The sequence below is a fragment of the Bombyx mori genome, chromosome 11 (genome assembly GCF_030269925.1).
Source record: "Bombyx mori chromosome 11, ASM3026992v2".
Lineage (NCBI taxonomy): Eukaryota > Metazoa > Arthropoda > Insecta > Lepidoptera > Bombycidae > Bombyx > Bombyx mori.
Genome location: NC_085117.1, coordinates 19,667,209 through 19,688,446, shown reverse-complemented (window position 1 = coordinate 19,688,446; position 21,238 = coordinate 19,667,209). Strand labels below are relative to the sequence as shown.

The 21,238-nt window shown below is 37.0% G+C and overlaps 2 protein-coding genes and 1 non-coding gene across 3 annotated transcripts in view; all 3 read left to right on the top strand.

Moving 5' to 3' along the window:
- Positions 1 to 15,375, top strand: part of LOC101742787 (uncharacterized) — a 37,498-nt gene extending 22,123 nt beyond the window's left edge. Inside the window, exons 2-10 of the mRNA XM_004927036.4 lie at positions 3,235 to 3,391; positions 3,789 to 3,951; positions 9,125 to 9,258; positions 10,131 to 10,290; positions 11,369 to 11,486; positions 12,405 to 12,482; positions 13,680 to 13,797; positions 14,179 to 14,342; positions 15,179 to 15,375. Of these exons, the coding sequence (XP_004927093.1) occupies positions 3,235 to 3,391; positions 3,789 to 3,951; positions 9,125 to 9,258; positions 10,131 to 10,290; positions 11,369 to 11,486; positions 12,405 to 12,482; positions 13,680 to 13,797; positions 14,179 to 14,342; positions 15,179 to 15,356 (1,270 nt within the window). The 3' untranslated portion in view covers positions 15,357 to 15,375. The remainder of the gene's footprint in view (positions 1 to 3,234; positions 3,392 to 3,788; positions 3,952 to 9,124; positions 9,259 to 10,130; positions 10,291 to 11,368; positions 11,487 to 12,404; positions 12,483 to 13,679; positions 13,798 to 14,178; positions 14,343 to 15,178) is intronic.
- TRNAG-UCC (transfer RNA glycine (anticodon UCC)) lies at positions 3,996 to 4,067 on the top strand. Its single transcript has one exon. It is a non-coding gene; the product is annotated as a tRNA-Gly (tRNA).
- Positions 5,359 to 5,913, top strand: LOC732904 (small nuclear ribonucleoprotein E; the record flags this gene model as incomplete). The annotated part of the gene is given in 1 exon segment (NM_001046905.1): positions 5,359 to 5,913. A coding segment is annotated over 1 exon segment (288 nt). The 3' UTR covers positions 5,785 to 5,913.
- Positions 15,376 to 21,238: the final 5,863 nt, after the last annotated feature.

Below are 21,238 nucleotides of genomic sequence, written 5' to 3'. Positions count from 1 at the left end.
TATATAAGTGTCTATCCTATATTAACCAAATGCTGTGACGTATTTACTTCGAGATCTAAGAGCGAAAAAATTTATTCGATTCGTAAACAAAATTGACAATACAGTAAACAAACAGATAATTCACCCTCTGCGGAGTTAGTCTATGTTCACGACAAGATAAATGGTCGGCCAGCTAGATCCGGCTGCTCCCGTCGGATCAGATCTTACCTCCTACCCGCGGAATTAATTACAAAGGACCGCTGAATTAACACCGCCGAGAATCTTACACAGGATTTACCCTGAAATTGACTGAAAGGAAATAATTATTGCGAGGACGATTCTATCTTCTGCAGCATCCGATTATACAATGTGTAACAAAAGCCTACTTTGTAACATAAATGCTGCGAAAAGTTGTAAAAATTTCAAAAGATTGAAATAGGTATATAAAATATAAAAAAAAGAAAACCGACTTCGAAAAAACTAAATGAAAATATCGTAAATATAAAAATATAGTTAGTAGAAGACAATTGCAATATGCATTATTGAGGATAATTCAAAAATTACCAGTACGCTAATCTTGATAAAATTGACCACATGAGAAGCACCAGTTTCTAATTCTTTCTTTAATTTGAAACTGGGGCTTCTCATGTGGTGATTCATGAATATCGGTTCTACCTACATACAACCTACAAAAAAGGTCTGAAATAACACACACAAAAAAAATACAGTCGAATTAGAGCCTCCTCCTATTTTTAAAGTCGATTGAAAGATACGATTAACGCCCACAAGCAAAGAATCGTACCCTCAAATACTGATCGGTTCGTGGCTTTCCCCGAGCCGAGTGATCAATAGCGGTCAGGCCGCCTTAATTGCTTCAGAGCGCCGCTTCTAATTGTCCATGAATCAATTAACTACGCATTTAGGTGGTAAAATCTCTTGTGAGTCCGCGCGGGTAGGTACAACCACCCTGCCTATTTCTGCCGTGAAGCAGTAATGCGTTTCGGGGTTTGAAGGTTGGGGCAGCCGTTGTAGCTATACTGAGACCTTAGAATTTTTTTTCAAGGTGGGTGGCGCATTTACGTTGTATATGTCTATGGGCTCCAGTAACCACTTAACATCAAGTGAGCTGTGAGCTCGTTCACTCATCTAAGCAATAAATAAAAAAACACATTTGAAGCGTGCTTAACGGATTACTTCATTGTTTTTCTTGCGTGGAATTAAAAAATACTATTTTAGTATCAATTCGACGTCTCAATTCTGGACGTCTCTCTAGACGTTCTACCACCAGTTTATTAATAATTTATTATAAAAGTTTATTATATTATTCAATCTACTCAAAATTCAAATAAAATTCCTCACCACTCTACTGAATAAATCCATTGGCGCACGAATATCTAAGCCATATAAAAAGACCCATGATAAAATACAATTTAGTTAGTGTTTGTTTCAATATTTCGCAAACTTTTCCATTATTAATGAAGCTTAGCTACGAATTGAATGGAAAAATCAGTACAAAGCATTTTGCACGGGAGTTCGTAAATTAACAGAGAGGATAGAATTAGGATTAATATATGGATTAATTTAGATTTAGAGAATTCATTAGAAGGATTAATAGACAGGATCTAACCTGATGATATGGACGAGCTCACAGCCCCCTGGTGTTAAGTGGTTAAGTAGCCCATAGACATCTACAACGTAAATGCCGCCACCCACCTTGAGAGTGGTCTAAGGTCTCAAGAATAGTTACAACGGCTACCCCACACTTCAAACCGAAACGCATTACTGCTTCACGATAGAAATGGGCAGGGTTGTGGTACCTACCCGCGCGGACTCACAAGAGGTCCTAACACCAGGAATTACGCAAATTAAAATTTGCGGGCTTAATTTTTATTACACGATGTTATTCCTTCACCGTGGAAGTTAATCGTGAACATTTGTTGAGTACGTATCTCATTAGAAAAATTGATACCCGCCTGGGATTCGAACACCGGTGCATCGCTCAACACGAATGCACCGGACGTCTTATCATTTAGGCCACGACGACAATGTGATAGATACCGGCCGCGTAACCAAGTAACGTAACGAGACCCTGCACTCTGTTAGCTTATTCTCTCATTGTCTACGCTGTATGCATCCTGTAGAGATAAAAGTTTTTCAACAAAGCTTCTGTCTAGATAGTTCTTACAATATCTGAGGATTATCGATTTTTAATTAGGGCTCGGTGAAGAAACATCGCTAAAGTTACAGAAGATTTTTATAAAAAGACCTCCTGAAATTTTTTTATAATAAGCTTGAATACTTTTGAGGATTTGCTCTGAAACTGATTAATGACACTTTTCTTGAGTTTATAACCTCTTTTTTTTTCTATTCAACAATTTCAACTTGTAAAATTTAATGTGCATTGTTATTATGACATTATGTGTTACATTATGCTGAATAATGTTTACTGCAGTGGTGGGAAGCTTAGTAAACCAAAAGAGCCAAAAAAATCTTTATAATGCTAATATGTTTATAATGCTTTGTGCTTAAAAAATGCTTACTACCACTTCGATAAAGCGGCACGACACGAGAACCCTCTCATCGTGGCCGCCGGTAACTACATTCCCGATCCTGCGGAAAGAATGGAAAGCAGTCGACGTCGCCCCAAACACGTCATTTTCCGATCCATCGTCATCGACATCGTCCCGATCCACTAACGGTGCTTTTAGGTACCTCAAGCACCGGTCATCGTTCTCGTCGAACCCGTCGCTTGCGACGAAGGGCTCGACGAGTAAATTAACCCTCAGACGCAGCCCACTGAATTTCCCACTTCTCAGTGGGTCGCGTTTCCGATCCGGTGGTAGATTCTGCAAAGCACGGCTCTTGCTAGGGTCCGTGTTAGCAACGTCGTCAGGTTTGAGCGTCCCGTGAGCTCACCTACTAGTTAAGTTTACGTTGATATAGCCTCTCAAGAATATCAGCTTAGGTAGGAAATAAAAAGCTTATTATAATACTATACTATAGTCTATTACAAGGTGAGATAATAAGTAACATTCCCTGCCTGAACTAAACAATATCGCGGAAGAGCCGTAGCCTAGTCGCGAGTTACTGACCACTGCTAACCTACCGTGATCCATCGTGAGCTCAATCGTGTTAAATTGGTCGATTGATATTGCCATTACATTTAAAATAATTATTAATAGTTCAGTTAACTTCTGATAAAGCTAAATATTTGTCAAATTTCTTTTTTGAAAAAAAAAAATTGTTCTTTTTTAGATGCAAAAGTTTCCAGAACACAAAACGTGGTGAAATATGTCGGATCCCTGGTTGTACGGTTACGCCATCTGTTGGCGGACAGCCGATACCTATACGGATGCCGCACATCCAACCCGAGACCTTCAGGCTCTTCATTCAATACGTTTACACTGGAAAGGTGAGTATTTAATGTTGTTGCCTTAAGGTTGTCATTATTGTATACAATTGAAGAAAAAGGATTTGAAAAAATTTACAACAGCACCCTCTGTTGACGGTTTTTTAAATTAAAATTAATGTGCCTATACAAAAACTTGAACTTCCTTCCTCCTCCACAAATAGCTTCGATGTACTAAAATTCAGCGCTAATTTGAAAACATGTCAACTTAATAAATAAAAAGTGATGATCAAAAAGTATGTAGGTGAAGTGGTTACATGAAAGTAAAGTCCAAAAAAATTTATTGTACACCGAAAATAAGCTGTGAAATAATATTACTATAATTTACTTATTGTTTAATCATTAAAGTATTTCTTGTAATGATTTAAACGTCGTAAAATGTTTTTAAAAACTATTTTAGCTGCTTTTACAAGATTCAGGAGTGTTTGAAATGATGACGCTAGCAGCAGATCTTGGGGTAGAAGATTTGCGGTCTGCTTGCGAAGACCACGTCACTTCAACATTAAGCGTAGATAGTGCTTGTACTCTGTTGGCTGTTGCAATGGAAATACATGATAGACCAGGTAAAAAATTTATAAATTACTTAATTTCAGACAAGCGTTCAGTTGCGATGGTGGTGTAATGGTCAGCATAGTTGCCTTCCAAGCAGTTGATCCGGGTTCGATTCCCGGCCATCGCACACTTTTTGTTCTGTATTTAAAATTTTAGTTCTGTTATGGTGAACAACTCACAATCAACTACAGAGTAACTTAAAAACAACTATTTACACCGTCGTACAACAAAAATGATTTGGAGTAGGTATTTCCTACACCTACGCCATGTTTAGCAAAATTTTTTTATCTATGGATTTCAATTTTTATTTACATAGTGAAGCCCTATTCCCAAATAATAGTCAATTTATATTTTTAGGCTCTAAAATCGACTACTTTGAATTTGTGGATGTGAAAGTCATTGAGTCTTAGTAAAGTGAGTTTAAAAGCTCATAATTCATTTAAGTGTATTTTTTTTATATTGAAAAAATATATCTGATAAGTGAGGAAACAATAAAATGAGCCATCGCGGGAAGGTAGGCACATGTGAAACATTGATATATTATTGTACAGGTGTAGATGCTTAAAAGGATAGTTTACGGCAGGAAATTCATGTGGCATAATGATAATTGGAACGAAGTTCCTTACGGCAGGCTTGGAGGGGATAGGGATTATGCTGCGCGACCGAACTGAAAAAAATGTGATAGTAAAACCGTAAGAAAAAATCCGTGGAAAAAAGTGCGTGGAATAAAACCGTTAAATGAGACGTGCGCAGGCGCGACAGTCGCATACACAAGCGAGTAGTGTATAATACCTTTCTCTTTCTCCTTCTTTCTTTTCGTTCTCTAATCCCTTCTCTCTCTATTTAGTAATTATTTCTATTTCTATTTATATGTAATTTTATGTTGTCAACCTAAAATAAAGAGATATATTTAGTTATTTTAATTGATAATTTGAATTACTATTTTTTTAATTTTACGTAATTTATTATTTCCTAAAATACTGAATTTCCTAAATACTTTTCCGTACTTAAATAAAAACTAATCAGCAAAATTTAAGAGAAAAACCAAGAAAACCTACATAAAATTGAGCACCATTTCTTTTTTTGCAAATTGTGTCGATTCTACATTAGCCGAAGGAACTTCGTTCCTACCTGGTGTCCCACTACACCACATCTTTCAATATTTTTTAAATATTAGTATTAAGTCGTTTGCGTATGGCGCTGTGTAGCCACGCTGCACACACTCCCGAATATAAAATAAAGGCTATTTTTAAATACTGTCATATATGACAATATTCACTATAGTGCAGCGACGCGTCACCATGGCAGCAATCGGTTTTACGTGCAGCTACGTTTGACATAAAAAAAGAAATCGCTTGTTAAATCGATAATACGAAATAGAATCGTTAATATAAACGTCAGAAATACACAGTGGTCAGTTACTACGCATCACTACGCGTAGCGTTTCTGGCCATAGACTAAATATTGAAGTTTCTGACGGACGCGAAGCCGGGTTTGGCGGCGTTTATTTGTTTCTACCATAATTTTTCATTCACGAAAGTCAATACAAACAAAAAATGGCTTATAAAGGCCCACCGAAAGTTCAGAAGGTGATGGTACAGCCCATCAACCTTATCTTCCGATACCTACAGAACCGGAGTCGTGTGCAAATTTGGCTATATGAAAACGTGAATCTGAGGATTGAAGGACACATCGTGGGTTTTGATGAATACATGAATATTGTTCTCGACGAAGCTGAAGAAGTCCATATGAAATCGAAAAACAGAAAACAAATAGGAAGAATAATGATGAAGGGAGACAACATAACACTCATACAGAACGTGAACCCCAGCGCGTCAGTGTGAAGTTAGGTTATAAATTTGCTAAAAGTGAAGTCATTCCTAGTAAATAACAGTTCTAATTACATATGTATCAGTGAAATAACTGTAACAGGAATACTGGTTTTCTCAATTTCTAATTAAATTTAAGATTTATTTCAGTGTTTTATTTACAGTTCTTAATCATACTAGAATGGTGGTTTTCTCAGAACTTGTGTTTTTAAGGACTAACGCATTAGTTTAGCAACGATTAAGTTTAGACCTTTGTTTTATGATTTCCAAAATTGTCCAAAGTTGTTCAAGCCATTAATATATTTCACCTAAATGTCAAATCTAAAATATTTATATTTATTTACCTAATTCCTAAGTATCTTCATTTGTGAATTAATATTTATTAAAATGGCTGCCTAGTTGTTAAATTAATCATAAAATAGTTAAAGAACTGTTATAATATGTAGTAAAATTATATTAATGACTTATGTCATTACAATATGAAAGATAGAATTCAGCCACAAACTTTAGATAATTTTAATGTCGAATACAATATTATTCAAGAATGTTCTGTTGCAAAGATTTTCTCTGACAAGTTCAATATTATGTACTACAGTTTTAAGGGAGGCTTAGCTCTTATAAATTTATTTAGCCAGCAAGTGGTTGACCCTGTGCTAATACCAGAAAACTGGTTTGTAAGGCACAGTGGTAGACTTAAGTGGCCAGGTTTGGTGCTGAGAGACCTCTGAGCAGCCCTGAGCTGGTTTGCAAGACGAGAAGTTCCATTGGACTCATCATTGTTTAATGAAAATAAATTATTCTGACAAAGGGCACCAGACACTTCATATGGAAACCCCATTGTAATGATATGATGACTGATACACTGAAATCGCTCCGTATGATATTGTTATACATAAAGTTCCAGTAAGAACACTCATGTGATGTAGTACATTACCTAGGAACATCTAACAATAGGACCTAGCTCGATAGGTATTATGATGAGGAAGAAAAAACCTCTACGCTCATACTGCACAACTACTATTTGGCAACATAGATACATGATAGCATGTTTTTATTCTGTGAAGGTGAAGGAAATATGTCCAAGGAAAGTAGGTACTCTGTTAGGGAAGTCGTAATATCTACTTGGATCACAGAGATGGATGGGCTTATAGTCCCACCACACCTTCAGAACAATTATAACAATAGATCATAAAATCAAGTCAGAGACTTTTCATGTTACAAAAACGATTTATATTATGAGGTCCATATTTTCTAGTGAGCATGGTAAAACTACAGTTCATTTATATGGTTAACATCGATTTCTGCAAAAAATCCACCAATCCCTAATTCTGTTCTTGTAGATGTCGCTACTTCTGCTGCTATTTATACTCTCACATAGGTATGTGTAGTAATTAGTATCTCAATTCTCATTATTCTATTAAATCTCACTTAAATTATTATTTATTTCAGTATTTCGTTTTACAAACACAGTATTTTGTTGCATTACAAATTGTAAGTCGACCACAATAGTTAATATGTTCTTCTTTATGTTAGCATAGTTAAGAGTTGTCTTGATGAAATAAGACTGCATATTGCAGCTTTGTTTGTTACTACGTTGTTTTTACGAATCAATTGTCCAAGAAAACAAACTCTATCTATCTAGGGCTTTGACGTGGGAGACAGGAAAATAGCCCCACTCTAGACAGATTGTGAAGTAGGGAGATCACACAATGCTGCACATATTTACTGTAAATCAAGTGTTGTTATTTGAAAAGTACGATATCTGTCTGCGACCCGCAAGTCCGGTCAGGTTGGTTGCAGGACCTGCTCGCTAAGCACGAAATATTCAAGAACACTTAGTTCAATTACTATATTTTGATAACAAAATAACCCAGATTAATGGGTGATGTTATAGCACTCGAAAAGAGTATAATAATTGCAAAAACGCAAATAGCTGTGTTTAGAATAAACTAAAACAAAAGCTTAGTTTAATTTAAACTTTATTGGGCATCCCTTGTACGTTTCATCGATTTTCTTTTTATATTTCTGTTTTAGAATGAGTTCGCAGCCCACCTTTTGTTAAGTGGCTACCGTTACTCATAGACATCAACAACAGTCGCCTCCTACCTTGAGACATGAGTTCAAGTCTCAGCTCTATAATGCAACGGATTTTCGCCCTTCGTTACTTATTCGCGGCAGAAATAGACAAAATGGTGGTGGTACCTACACGTGCAGGCTCACAAGACGTCCTACCACCAATAATTACGCATTTTTTTGTCGGTTTGATTTTCATTAAACTATTCATCATTCATCATCTTGGAAGTATAAGTAATTCGGAACTTAAGCTAAGTACGTATTAAACATACATTATAAAAAATAGTAATCTACAAGCGGAATTCTAACACTGGAAGAATTTCGCGGCTCGATAGGAATGCATCGTACGTCGTACCTTGTTGGTCATGTCGACTTCAAAGTTCAAACAATTAAGTACAGGGTTCTTGGCCGGCAAAGATGCAATTTATATAACAGCGCCATCTAGTGTCGGTGGGGGTAACCGCTCAAACTCTGCACAAATTAAAAATCGTGTATTATAGGGAATCAAGAACTGAATTTTTTACTGTTGGTAGGACCTCTTTTGAGTCTACCCGGCTAGGTACCACCATCCTGCTTATTTCTGCCGTTAGGCAGTAATGCATTTCGATTTGAAGGGCGGGACAGTCGTTGTAACTAAACTGAGACCTTAGAACTTAAAACTTATATCTCAAGGACTTAACACCAGGCGGGCCGTGAGCTCATGCACCCACCTAGGCAGTAAGAAGAAAAAACAGAAGGATTGAGCCTCTGAAGTATTCTAGTGTGTTAAGGTTAAGACTAGTTTAATTCATATCCGTCGACTTTACACCTGTATTTGTACTAAGCCAAATAAAATGTGACATGAACAAAGTTCTGTTAAAAATTTTGGCAACAATAATCAAGAATATTGCTAATTACAAGGAAATCTTTCTTCGAATTCGCTGAACCCTGGCAAATGACTTCTCTTAATGCTTGAGTGTTAGTGATCAAGAAACAAATTATAAACCTTTTAAATATAACAATAATAACTGGCAAAGATCTTGCAACGTCATCCGGCCTGTGATGACGAATTCGCCCCTATGATGTCTGACGATGATGTTACTAATTGTGGCTTTTCCGATATATATATTTAAACGTGTATAAATATGTATGTCAATCTCTGGTACCCATTAAACAGGGAATTCTAATTAGACGCCAGATGACCATGCATGATTGGTTTTCAGTTATTTTTTAAAAATAATTAAATATTACTTTTTACTGATTAAATATTACTTTATAAAAATAATTGTGACTATGGATAAAGGCGGAAAAAGTGCATCTTCGTTTATGGAGCGCTGCATCGCCTTCATTGGAGACAACGCGGCCGACTGTGTCAAGACCAACGCCTTCCTCAACCTGCCCAAGGAAGCTCTCATCAAGCTTATATCTTCGGATTTCGTAAGTTCGTTTTTAACCTATCCTTTTTGACAATCTTTGATAATTCTATAAACACGAGTATAAAACTCTTCTTCAGATCACATAGTCGGAGTGCTCTGAGGAATTCGAGATTATTTTTTTGTCACAACACCTCCTATAACCACGTAGACAGATTGCATTCGTCTGATGTCCAGATGTAAGCAGAATATGCCTTCGAAGGCATAATGTATAAATAGACGAAAACAACACAGTTTGTTAGCGTCAGTGCGTGTAGATCCGTCAACACGGGGCTCTGTGCCTCTTCACAGGTGCACTCGCGACGTAGGACCCATCTTCTGTGCAATGATCAGCAAACACATTACCCCAGTGAGACAGGAAGCCCACAGTCCGGGCATAGGAGGTTGCTTCGAGGTCATTGTACCCCGTAAAGAATCATGAGGACCCGACAAGTCTGTTTAGTACCTTTTGCGCCTTCTATATAACTCCTTTATCTTTGTTTGGCAGTATTTTTGTTTAATAGCCAATAACGAACCGTTGTGCTATCAAAAAATAATACCTAATTAGAATCAGTTTTCTTTGTTCCCGTATAAACAAGAAAAAAGAAAGTACTAACTAAAATGTGTCACATGAAATGAAACCAAAACTTTGTGTTTAATTGATTCAGTGTGCTTAGTGCAAGTTTTTTAACGTTCTCGATAGCGTAAAAGTTTACTAAAAATTATATGGAGTTGGAACGTTTGCCTAGGTTTGCTGCTAGGGGCGTTGTTCCAACTGCATACAAATTTTAGTTAACTTATACGCTATCCAGAACGTTAAAAAACTCGCACTAAGCACACTGGTTGAGTTTCGATCAGTGGGCGTAGATTGTTAACAATAAATCGCTCGATTTCCAGCTGTGTCTTGAAGAGGAAGAAGTGTGGCGCTGTGCTCTCGCTTGGGCCAAGCAGCGCGCCGGCGTGACCCAACCCACGGCGCACTGGACGGAGGAGGAGAGGGCGCGGGTTTGCCACCACCTCGCACCCCTCATGCAACACATAAGACTGTTACTCATAGGTAATGCAGAGCGAACATATGCAATCGCACGTTAAACTCAGACTTTGGACAACTTTCTTCTACTTGCCAACAGATGCCGCCACATACATAACCTGTGATTGTTTTTCGAGAATATATTAAATACTATACTATTGTTACGCACTGAGGTATAAATAAATCATTCACAGAAGTATAAATGAAAACTCAATTTAATTATTCCCACACTTACACTTACTACACTGCACAATTCTCAATTCACTACTTCTGCTGCGCTTCAGGTGATCCATTCGCTGATTCGCTTCCAGTAAAACTGATCATTTACTCCTTCATTTCGTCTCTGCCACGCTTTATAGTCGACACAAGTCTACAATTTTCGAGTATAATTTCGATAGTACTAGTCGTTTCAATAAACGTTTTTGCTATTTAACAATAGATGGCGTTACACTTCCCGAACCTTCCCGATAGCACCAGTTCTTTTGATATTGAATTGCAGCCTTGTACTTGAATCGTTCAAATGGAAACTCACAAAAACTTACTTACCTCAGTGATGTAATATGACTTACCAGTAGAGATGAAACGGATATCCGGTAACTATCCGGTATCCGGCCTATCCGGCCATGCTTTCACTATCCGTTCGGATTTCGGATAGTAAACTTTAAGAAAATCTCATGGTTATACAAAAGGCAAACAATGCCACAATAGGTTATGGACAAATTTTATTTTTATAATCGCACGTCAAAAGTGACCGATTGTTTTATTAATTAGTTTGTTTAATACTCAAAATTAACAAGTGGCAAATTGTGGTGAATGAGTACTAAATCGTCGTCGTACCGAGTCGTCGCGATGTCCGCTCACGTGCGACAACACCCGAACGCGCACGAATATTTCTGAAAGGGCCGCTCCGGCCTCGCAGCTTGCCGAATATTCGGTATCCGGTATCCGACCAAACCACTATCCGTTTCATCTCTACTTAGCAGTTTGAGCAAAATATAAACATACTTTGCTCTCAACATTCATCACTAACGTGAACGTGGTATGGAATGTTTCGTGTTTTTATTTTTATTTGGCGACACGTTTTAAGATGTCGTGTTGTGTTCAGAGAGTTCAGTGTTCGCTGAGGAGGTGGAGCCGACGGGCGCGGTGCCCATGGAGGTCTCTCTGGAGCGGTACCGGCGCGCCGCGCTGCACGCCCAGCCCGACCACAACACGCAACCCAGGTCCTTTACTTACCCACCAACCAGCATCAAGCGATTGCAAGTGATTTACTGGTGGTAGGATCTCTTGTGAGTCCGCGCGGGTAGGTACCACCACCCCGCCTATTTCTGCCGTGAAGCAGTAATGCGTTTCGGTTTGAAGGGTGGGGTAGCCGTTGTAACTATACTAAGACCTTAGAACTTATATCTCAATTGTAGATGTCTATGGGCTCCAGTAACCACTTAACACCAGGTGGGCTGTGAGCTCGTCCACCCATCGAATCAATAAAAAAAGCCCATAGGCATTATAATATTAACGCTGCCATCGACGCCTCGCTCACAAAACGCCCTCTGACAAGTACGAAGCTAAACATTAAGTACACACAGAGCAACCAGTGTGCTTAGTGCGAGTTGTTTAACGTTCTCGATAGCGTTAAAGTTAACTCAAATTTGTATGCAATTGTAACAGCGCCCCTAGCGGCAAACGTTCGCAAACATTTCAATTCCATACAAATTTGAGTTAACTTTTACACTATCGAGAACGTTAATTCTCACTAAGCACACTGAGTCAAATGAGGATACACAAGTCACGACCAAGGACAAGAAAGCACTGTTATACATACTCATATGTCGACGCTTGAAAGGCAAACGTGACTAAGCGACAATGCGTGAACTTTACAGTAGACTAATTTAAAGTTGAAATACCTGACAAAAATTATATTTTAACGAATCTAGCTGTAGGATTGAAATGATTTTAACAGACCTAGAAATATTTTTTTTTTGCGCATCGAATATGGTTATTGCCCATCATTTATGTACAAAGCAGTTATTGTCGCTTAGTCATGTTTGTCTTTCAAGCGTCAAATGGTATAATCTAATATAATCTAACTAAACTTTTCATCGAACTTTCGTAGTGTAGCTAAATATATTTTCGTCGCTCAGGTTGGCTGTGAACATGTTCGCGGGCTCGGCGATCCTTCATCAGGATAAAAGCGCTTTTCAATCCGTCATTAACAACTGGTAAGTTAATGTGTTTTAATTAAAGTCATTAATGTTGTGAACAGTTTGTGCGAGATCGCTACAGCGAAGGTACTAGCTTTCAGTAATTACTAGTATTTTTATCGTGTTTATACTGATGAAAAACATACAAATGTAGTTAAAATAAAACATTAATTAATAAACAAATGATTGAATTTCAAAATAGACTCCCAGAAGTTTTTAAATAAAATTTAATTTTATTTAGAATTTATTGACAGCCCTACATAATTTACGGCAACTTCATCGGTAAAGCCCTATTAATATATTATTTCGAAACGTCATTTGAAATTAACAAATTTGTAACCTGAGTTATATAATTATAGTAATAGTCAGTAAATCACTCAGATTCGTAGAAATTAATCAAAATGGAACTTTAATAATAACATTTTCAATATATGCTATAAAATAACAAGCTATGATAAAAACTGTTGAAATGATACTCCGGAATAAAATAAATTGTTAACAGTTTAATGCAAAGAGGAAAAACAAAGGAAGTGATTTGTAAAAAAAAGAAACTTTATTTAAGTTAAGCAAGACATTATAGATAAGCTTAGAAATTATATTTACAATCCTACGTACGTATAAATAGTACTTTTACGTTTATATTAATTTATTTCATTTTATTATTCCCAAAGTTTCGAATACTTTAATAAATTCGTAATTTCGTAGTCGTCGTGGCCTAACGGATAAGACGTCCGGTGCATTCGTGTTGAAGCGATGCACCGGTATTCGAATCCCGCAGGCGGGTACCAATGTTTCTAATGAAATACGTACTCAACAAATGTTCACGATTGACTTCCACGGTGAAGGAATAACATCGTGTAATAAAAATGAAACCCGCAAAATTATAATTTGCGTAATTACTGGTAGTAGGACCTCTTGTGAGTCCGCACGGGTGGGTACCACCACCCTGCCTATTTCTGCCGTGAAGCAGTAATGCGTTTCGGTTTGAAGGGTGGGGCAGCCGTTGTAACTATACTTGAGACCTTAGAACTTGTATCTCAAGGTGGGTGGCGCATTTACATTGTGGATGTCTATGGGCTCCAGTAACCACTTAACACCAGGTGGGCTGTGAGCTCGTCCACCCATATAAGCAATACAAAAAAAAAAGAGATTTTAAAACGTAAAAGTAAGTTTTAGTTAAGTATTTCAAGCATGTTAACCTAATTTTACTTCTAGGTGTGGGACTCCAAAGCAGTCGTGGCGGCTTGTGTTCCGCGCCTCGACACACGGCTACTCCGCGCAGGCCTTCCACTCGCACTGCGATGGAATATCGCCCGTCTTACTTTTAGTGCAGGTAAGTGTAATTACAATTGGTAGATGCGCTTCGTGTGGAGCACTGCTGCCATCTCTGGGCCGGGGCTCCCAAATACCAGCTACTTCCAATTGACTCCATACAGGTTTTTTTATTGCTTAGATGGGTGGATGACCTCGCAGCCCACCTGGTGTTAAGTGTTTACTGGAGTCCATAGACATCTACAACGTAAATGCCGCTATCCACCTTGAGATAAGAGTTTTAAGGTCTTAATATAAACCCACTGGCTGCCCCACCCTTCAAACCGAAGCGTATTACTGCCTCACGGCGGAAATAGTAGTAGAAATATCACCAGTAGTAGTATTTCTAATAGTAATATTGCGAGCACTTCAATAAGCGTTGTGTGTGTGTGTTCGTGTGCAGTTGTCCCGCGGCGAGGTGGTGGGGGGGTACAGCAGCGCGGGGTGGGGGCCGGGCGGCGCGGGGGGCTACGTGTCGGCGGAGCGCGCCTTCCTGTTCGCGCTGTCGGAGCCCCCCGCGCGGCACCCGCTGCTCAAGAAGCCCTTCGCGCTCTGCTACCATCCCGAGTGAGTTTTTTTTAATACGCTTTTTTTTCCTACTTACCTGAGTGCCTTGAAAGGCTATTTCAGCGTAACCTTAAGCTCACGGGGCTCGAACCTGACGACGGTACTAACACGAACCCTAGCAAGAGCAGTGCTTCGCAGAATCTGCCGCCGGATCGGAAACACGACCCATTGAGGAGATCTGGCAAGAAAAAGAAGAATCTTTGAACATGATTTTGACCCCCTTCAAAATGTCGGATTAATTCGAAATTTGGACCGATGACAATTGAACAATTAAAAAAAATTAAAAAAATTGTAATTCAACTAAAAAATGAAAAATAAATAATAGTTGGAAAAAACTAACAAAATTCGCTTTTTATAAAAAATCCAACTAAAAAATAGAAAATGAATATTAAGAAATTTGAATTAAGAATAGTGTAAGAAAAAAATATTATATTGTAAAAAATCGATTATCGATTCATAGTAGTGTTTGAATTTAATATTTACGTATCAGGAGAGTTAGAAACACGAAAACCTGAACTATTTTTACGGTTTTCTGACGTTTTCTGGTTTCACTTTTGATTTCTCATTTTAAATAATTTTTTGCTTCTTCGAACTCTATGTATTTGAATATCATTTTAATTATAATATGTCTGATTTGTGCTCACTAATTATTTCCGTCGCTTGCGACTAAGGGCTCGACGAGTAAATTAACCCACAGACACAGCCCACTGAGTTTCTCGCCGGATCTTCGTGTTTCCGATCTGGTGGTACATTCTGCGAAGCACTGCTCTTGCTAAAGCTAATATTAGCAACGTCCTCAGGTAGGAAAAAAAAACTAACTATTATGTATCTCACAGCTGCGGTCCTATTTTCGGCGCCGGCGCGGATCTGTTCATCTCGAGTAACTGCAACACGAACTGTGACAGTTACAGCAACCTACACTCGTACGGGGATCCAATCGCGCCCGCCTCGCTCGCGTCAGAGTACAACTTTACCGTGTTAGACTACGAGATTTTCACTTATAAACATCAATAAATCGTTCAATAACAACAAATTCAGTGTTTCATTTTGATTAACAATTAATAATATCTATAAATATTTATAAGGTGATTTAGTCCGATGATTATTATAGTCTTATAGTTGTAAGTTGATGTACAAAATAATATGTGGGTATTGTGTTGCTTTTGTTTTTTTGTAACTTAAATTTCTAAATTTCTCTTCTCTGTTCACTTTCTACATATACAGTCAAAATCTGTTATAACGACATCGAAGGGACTGCTCATATTCAGTCGTAAAATCCGATAGTCGTAACAACCGGTGATGTTTAATGTGTATCGTGCAAGTACAAACAAACCGATAGGGAATTATTGGAAAAATATATTTACATAATACGCGATTTTTCTTCAATATTAATTTGTTTTCTTTTTCTTTGCGAGATTTTGAAAGTTTCACGAATAACTCCACAAAGTTTTGGTGCGTCTTGTGTATAGATAAGTAACAAACTAACTTGAAGAAGTGGGCTTTGACTACCGCATGCACGTGTTTTGTTTCTAAGAATTAGAAAAGACCCTACATAAACTAAATCCTATTGTTTTCTTTCCTGATTTTAAAAGCCATTGAAGACAAATGTGGATACCTATTCAAATTGTTTACAATACAGCTTAGCCGGTCGTTCTAACAGATCTAATTCTCCGAAATATTAGTTAAATGTGGTCGTTTTATGAGGTATATCGTTATTACCAATGTCGTAGAAAGCAATATTTTTAATAAGGCGATCATATGGCATTCAGCCGGGACCTTTGTTCTAGGTTGTTATAACCGGCATGTTGTATTAAACGATGTCGCAGTAAACGGTTTTGACTGTATGTGATTTTGATTGTGGAAACATATTTGGTTATTGTTTTAGCGAATTTTTTTTAAATATTATATGTTTGTATTGTACTGTTTGTTTCCCAAATAAATAATTAAATAAATCTATATATTAATAGTGAAGCAAAAACTTTGTATCCCTTTTTACGAAAATTGCGCGGACGGAGGAGTATGAAATTTTCCACACTTATAGAGAATATAGAGAAGAAGTGCACAATGCTAATATTTTTTAAGATAATGCATAAAAGATACATTAAATCAATAAAGAAAACATTACACACACTACATTCCATGTATTTGACGCACACACGCATGCATTATGCTTACTATTTATTGTCAAACTTTTGTTCTTGACGTCTGTTGTCAAATTGAGAATAGATTAAATATTGTTTGTGATAATTAATATTATTTTATAGTGTAGCCTTGGCGAAATTTGTGATTATTATAGTATGTGTACAAACTTACAATTCCAATTAATTATAGTCGAATCTCGACTACTGTGGGACCTCTAGTATTGTATTAATTGATAGACAATTCAAAACATAGCTAAATATTTAAAATTGCATTTAGTGCCATCTCTGGACAAATAAAAAAGTATGAAAATATTCATTTTCTTTAGCAGTAGATAGCCTTTTGAAAATGTTGAAATTAGTTTAATTTTAATTCACTGACCCTATTTATATAACCTATACTTAAAGTAGGTAACTGAGAACAATAAAAACAAACGAAAGGGTTAGATGAAGATTTTATAAATTTGAAAGTACACTGTGATTTTGCTACTAAAGTGACATCTAGTCAGCAATATTAAAAACTGTAGTTCTTCCATTAGACGCTAGATGGCAGAGCAAGTAATTATAATCTAAGATGAATTATCTCGTTCACCAAGTTTACTGGTGTAAACAGTTAGCTTTAAAGCGTTCATGCCGGGCACTTGTATGTATGCTTTGAAATACTGGACATCTCTTACGCAGCTTGTGAGTTCGAGTAAGGTTCATTTTGTGAAGTCTAGGGCATCCGATGACCACTTCACATTAGGTAGGTTTTAAGCTCGTCTGCACATACTCGACATAGAGTTAATATTTTTTACGAAAACAATTTAAATACATGACAATGTGCGAAAGAGTGCAGGGTTACTGTTTATTTTGAATGTTAGTGTTGATGAGTTATAGTGGAAATATAAAGCATTTGTTTGATGTATCAGCTCACGGCCACATTTTCGGCGGAATAAAGCGATAACGCATATTTAGCGACAGGCAGCTTGTCTCTGCCCCTAGTATTTCTAAGGTCCATGAGCGATGGCAATCACTCGCCATTAGGTGAGCATACAACGTTGTTCAAGGGTAATAACTAAAAACACTTGTGGCTATCATACAACACATGATATTTGACAGATGTCTGAATCTCACTTACGACATTTGCAGGATAAAGAAGCGTTTATTAGCAACCTTAATTCATATTTAGGTACATACTATTAATGTAATTTTTCTAAAGATTTGACATTGACATCGGCAAACATTGTTTTGCTTTCGCATAAGCCTCCCTCAAATCCTGCCATAAATCTCGCTCGTAGCATTTTCTCTTCCGCGTGGAGCCTGCAGGGGCCTTTATCTCTTTGCAGGATAAGCTTACTAAAATACAAACTCCGAACAACAACATTCGGACTATCGATCTACCGAGCAATAACACCCGCTCGGTGTCTTCCCTATGTCGTTAATCCCCAAACATTTAAAATTTAAATAAAAAATATACTAAGACCGCCATCACTAGCGCCACCACGCTCGTCTGCCTTTGCAAGTAAAAAAAAGTATCTAAAACAAAAAAAATCGAAAACAGCAAAATACCCATAGTAATTAACAATGATTTTTACGTAATTGAACAAGAATTCGATCTGCAAATCGTCCGGTAAAACCAATCCTACGGATTTCCCTACATTTTCAACTCATTGGTGATTGACACGCTTACCTCAACGTATTTTCACCCGCGTGCCGTCTGCTGTAGGTATTTTCTTCGTGCTACTGCTGTTCTGTAAGCGATGCGCTATGCTAATCATAGGTAAGGCAATACTAATAGACAAAACGCACTAACCAGAATGAGTCTGATTAGCTATTCGTATAGTTTTTGTGATCACAGACCATTGTAAACATTCGAAATGTGACGGAAAGAATAAAACAAAAGCAAATTAAACCATAATAGTAATTATGCTAAGCTACAATTTATGAGTACAGAATTATTCTACCACATTCCCACAAATTGTTCTCAATTATTTAACTAGTGATTTAGTTACAATCAAATATTTAAAAACCTTTTTTTTTCATATTGAAATTACATTCAGCCGGTAAGTAACTTAATAAGACCAGAAGCTTTGTAGCGGCTAAATTATTTGTCTCCACGAAATTCGAAGGCCATCCTTATGCAATTGTTATAATTTCCCTAACTATATTATGGTGATACACGCTGCTATGATCTGATTGTGGAACGCCTTAACGACGTCACCATTTTATATTTTATTCATTGGATTTTTAGTCAACCACCGAAAAAAGCTACTGCAAAGACAACATAAGGTATTGCTACGTTTAGAAGTCTTCTGCTATTTTACTTCACACTTTTATTTATGCACTACTTTAAAGGCAAGGCGAGATAAATCCTGTGTCCGCAAGGAGTTGTTACCGGTCCAAATGGAGAGTCCATCAATACGAGGGGCAACAACCAAGCTATCGCCTAACGCTAAAGATTAAACCTACCCGTTGTCTTTTCAAGCGTTAGTAGAAGGACTAGCCATAATGCTGAGTGGAAACCGTGAAGGATAATTCATTCCAGAACTGGATAGTAAATACAAAAATGATGTCTTAAGCTCTATTCATGAACACATATCTTTGCAGTTTAAGGTTTATTACATTGTTGAATTCGTTTTTCAAGAAATACAGAATTTAGTTTCGCGCGCAACGTTCTCGACTACACACTTTTTCTGGTGGTAGGACCTCTTGTGAGTCCGCACGGGTAGGTACCACAGTCCTGCCTATTTCTGTCGTGAAGCAGTAATGCGTTTCGGTTTGAAGGGCGGGGCAGCCGTCCTAACTATACTGAGACCTTAGAACTTATATCTCAAGGTGAGTGGCGGCATTTACGTTGTAGATGTCTATGGGCTCTAGTAACCATTTAACACCAGGTGGGCTGTGAGCTCGTCCAGATATCTAAGCAATAAAAAAATAAAAAACACAAATGATCTAGCCCTAAAAATCCTCAAATATATAATATAAATTACAATATATATTAATATATTAATACGATATTAAATATCCAAACGAATAGAATATCAATTAGAATAAAAAATCAAATTCCTAAATGCGAATCGATGTCAGAACCATCAGGAACCATATCGCAATATTGGTTTGAATTACAAATTGTAAATAGTACTTTTGTTTATCGGGCTCTGGCTAGGCGACGGGTATGATGTTAGCAGTAAACAAGTCTGCCGCTAACTTTCTTTCAGACGGTCTTTCTAGTTCGTTCTGCGGTTATATCCGTAATCTTCAGTCTACCCATGCTCGTGGCTCTTGCTGGCACACACACCAGCACCACCACACACAACAGCGCTGAAATGTCGTTCTCCCTAAAATTTTAAATCATGGTATGAGCCCGTTACATTTATGACAGACCGAGCTAAATATATTCATAACGAACATAGCCGCGAAGGATTATCATTAAATTGTCTATCGTAAAATTTATAAATATTACTAAATATAGCTACTAAATATATCATTAAAAATTCAACCGCAATTTAATTAGATCCACGCGGCCTGCGGTTTTGGCGCACGCCACACGTTAATAGATAAAACTATTGTTTCAGACAAAGCTATGTAGGTATGTACTCGAGGAAAACAGGTAAATGATTTCTCAGTGCATACAAATGCATGACGACGATTCCAAATTCAATAATCGTCAGTTCTAGTGAGGAATTTGTTTGACAAGAACAAAAGGAAAATATTGAAGACTTAAGATATTTTTTTCCAGAAACAAAATAGAAGAATCCGGGAATATAAGTCAAATCAAATAACAAAATAATTATGCGAGGACAATATGTCCAATTTTTTATCAGCAAATTGGACAATCTTTTATGTCTAATTTTTTTATCAACAAATTGGACAATATTTTATCTCAATTTTTTTTATCAACAAATTGGACGATTTGTCCAATTTTTTGGCATCCTTTAGTACAGCTAGTCAAGTGCATTTAGATGACGAGAAGGAATAATAGTAGTACTTGGTACTAAAAAAAAGGGTGCGTGTACTTATGTACGCGCGTAAGAAGTTATACTTTTTGTAATATTTTTTTTTTAAATATTAAATAATTAGAATAAATATGTAACGTTAATAATTTAATAATATGTAATGTAATTATATCATTCAATTAGTATGAATTATATTAAATAATAATTTTGTCATTTATATTACTAAAAAATTAATGCTAATAACACTTGTTTTTACGAGTGTACATGCGCGAAAGTTCACCTGCGGCTATATTCAGACTCGCCAAGTTACGTCGGTCGTATTGTAATGAGCGATTTAGCGGGCAACTTCATTCTGTTAATTTTGTGTCACAGTGCGCGCGCATCGTAAAATTTCACTCTCATCAATTTTTCATAACGCGCCTAAAGAAGTATAACTTCAAAAAAATCATATCACCTGAAATTCATATCTTCGCTTATAATTTAACAAGCACCTTAATAGAGGACACTATCATGCAGGCAGTCGGCATTTTGTGCAATTCAATAACCTTAGTCAATACCACGACCTATTGTACATTACGTATTTTAAAGTAATATTGCGTAATTCACGGAAAGCCAATTGTGTATTGATTATTTCTATTTATATTTAATTTTGTGTTAAGAACAATTAATTCACTATTGAATGTTAAGCTACAGTTTTGTGTTTACGTTTAGTCTATTCATTTGAGTTATTTGTTAGGTTAGTTTTGATAACGATTGCATTAATATTGTGCAAGAACCAATTCCTACCAGCGCGCTTCCCAGATGATATTTTCCGAGTTAT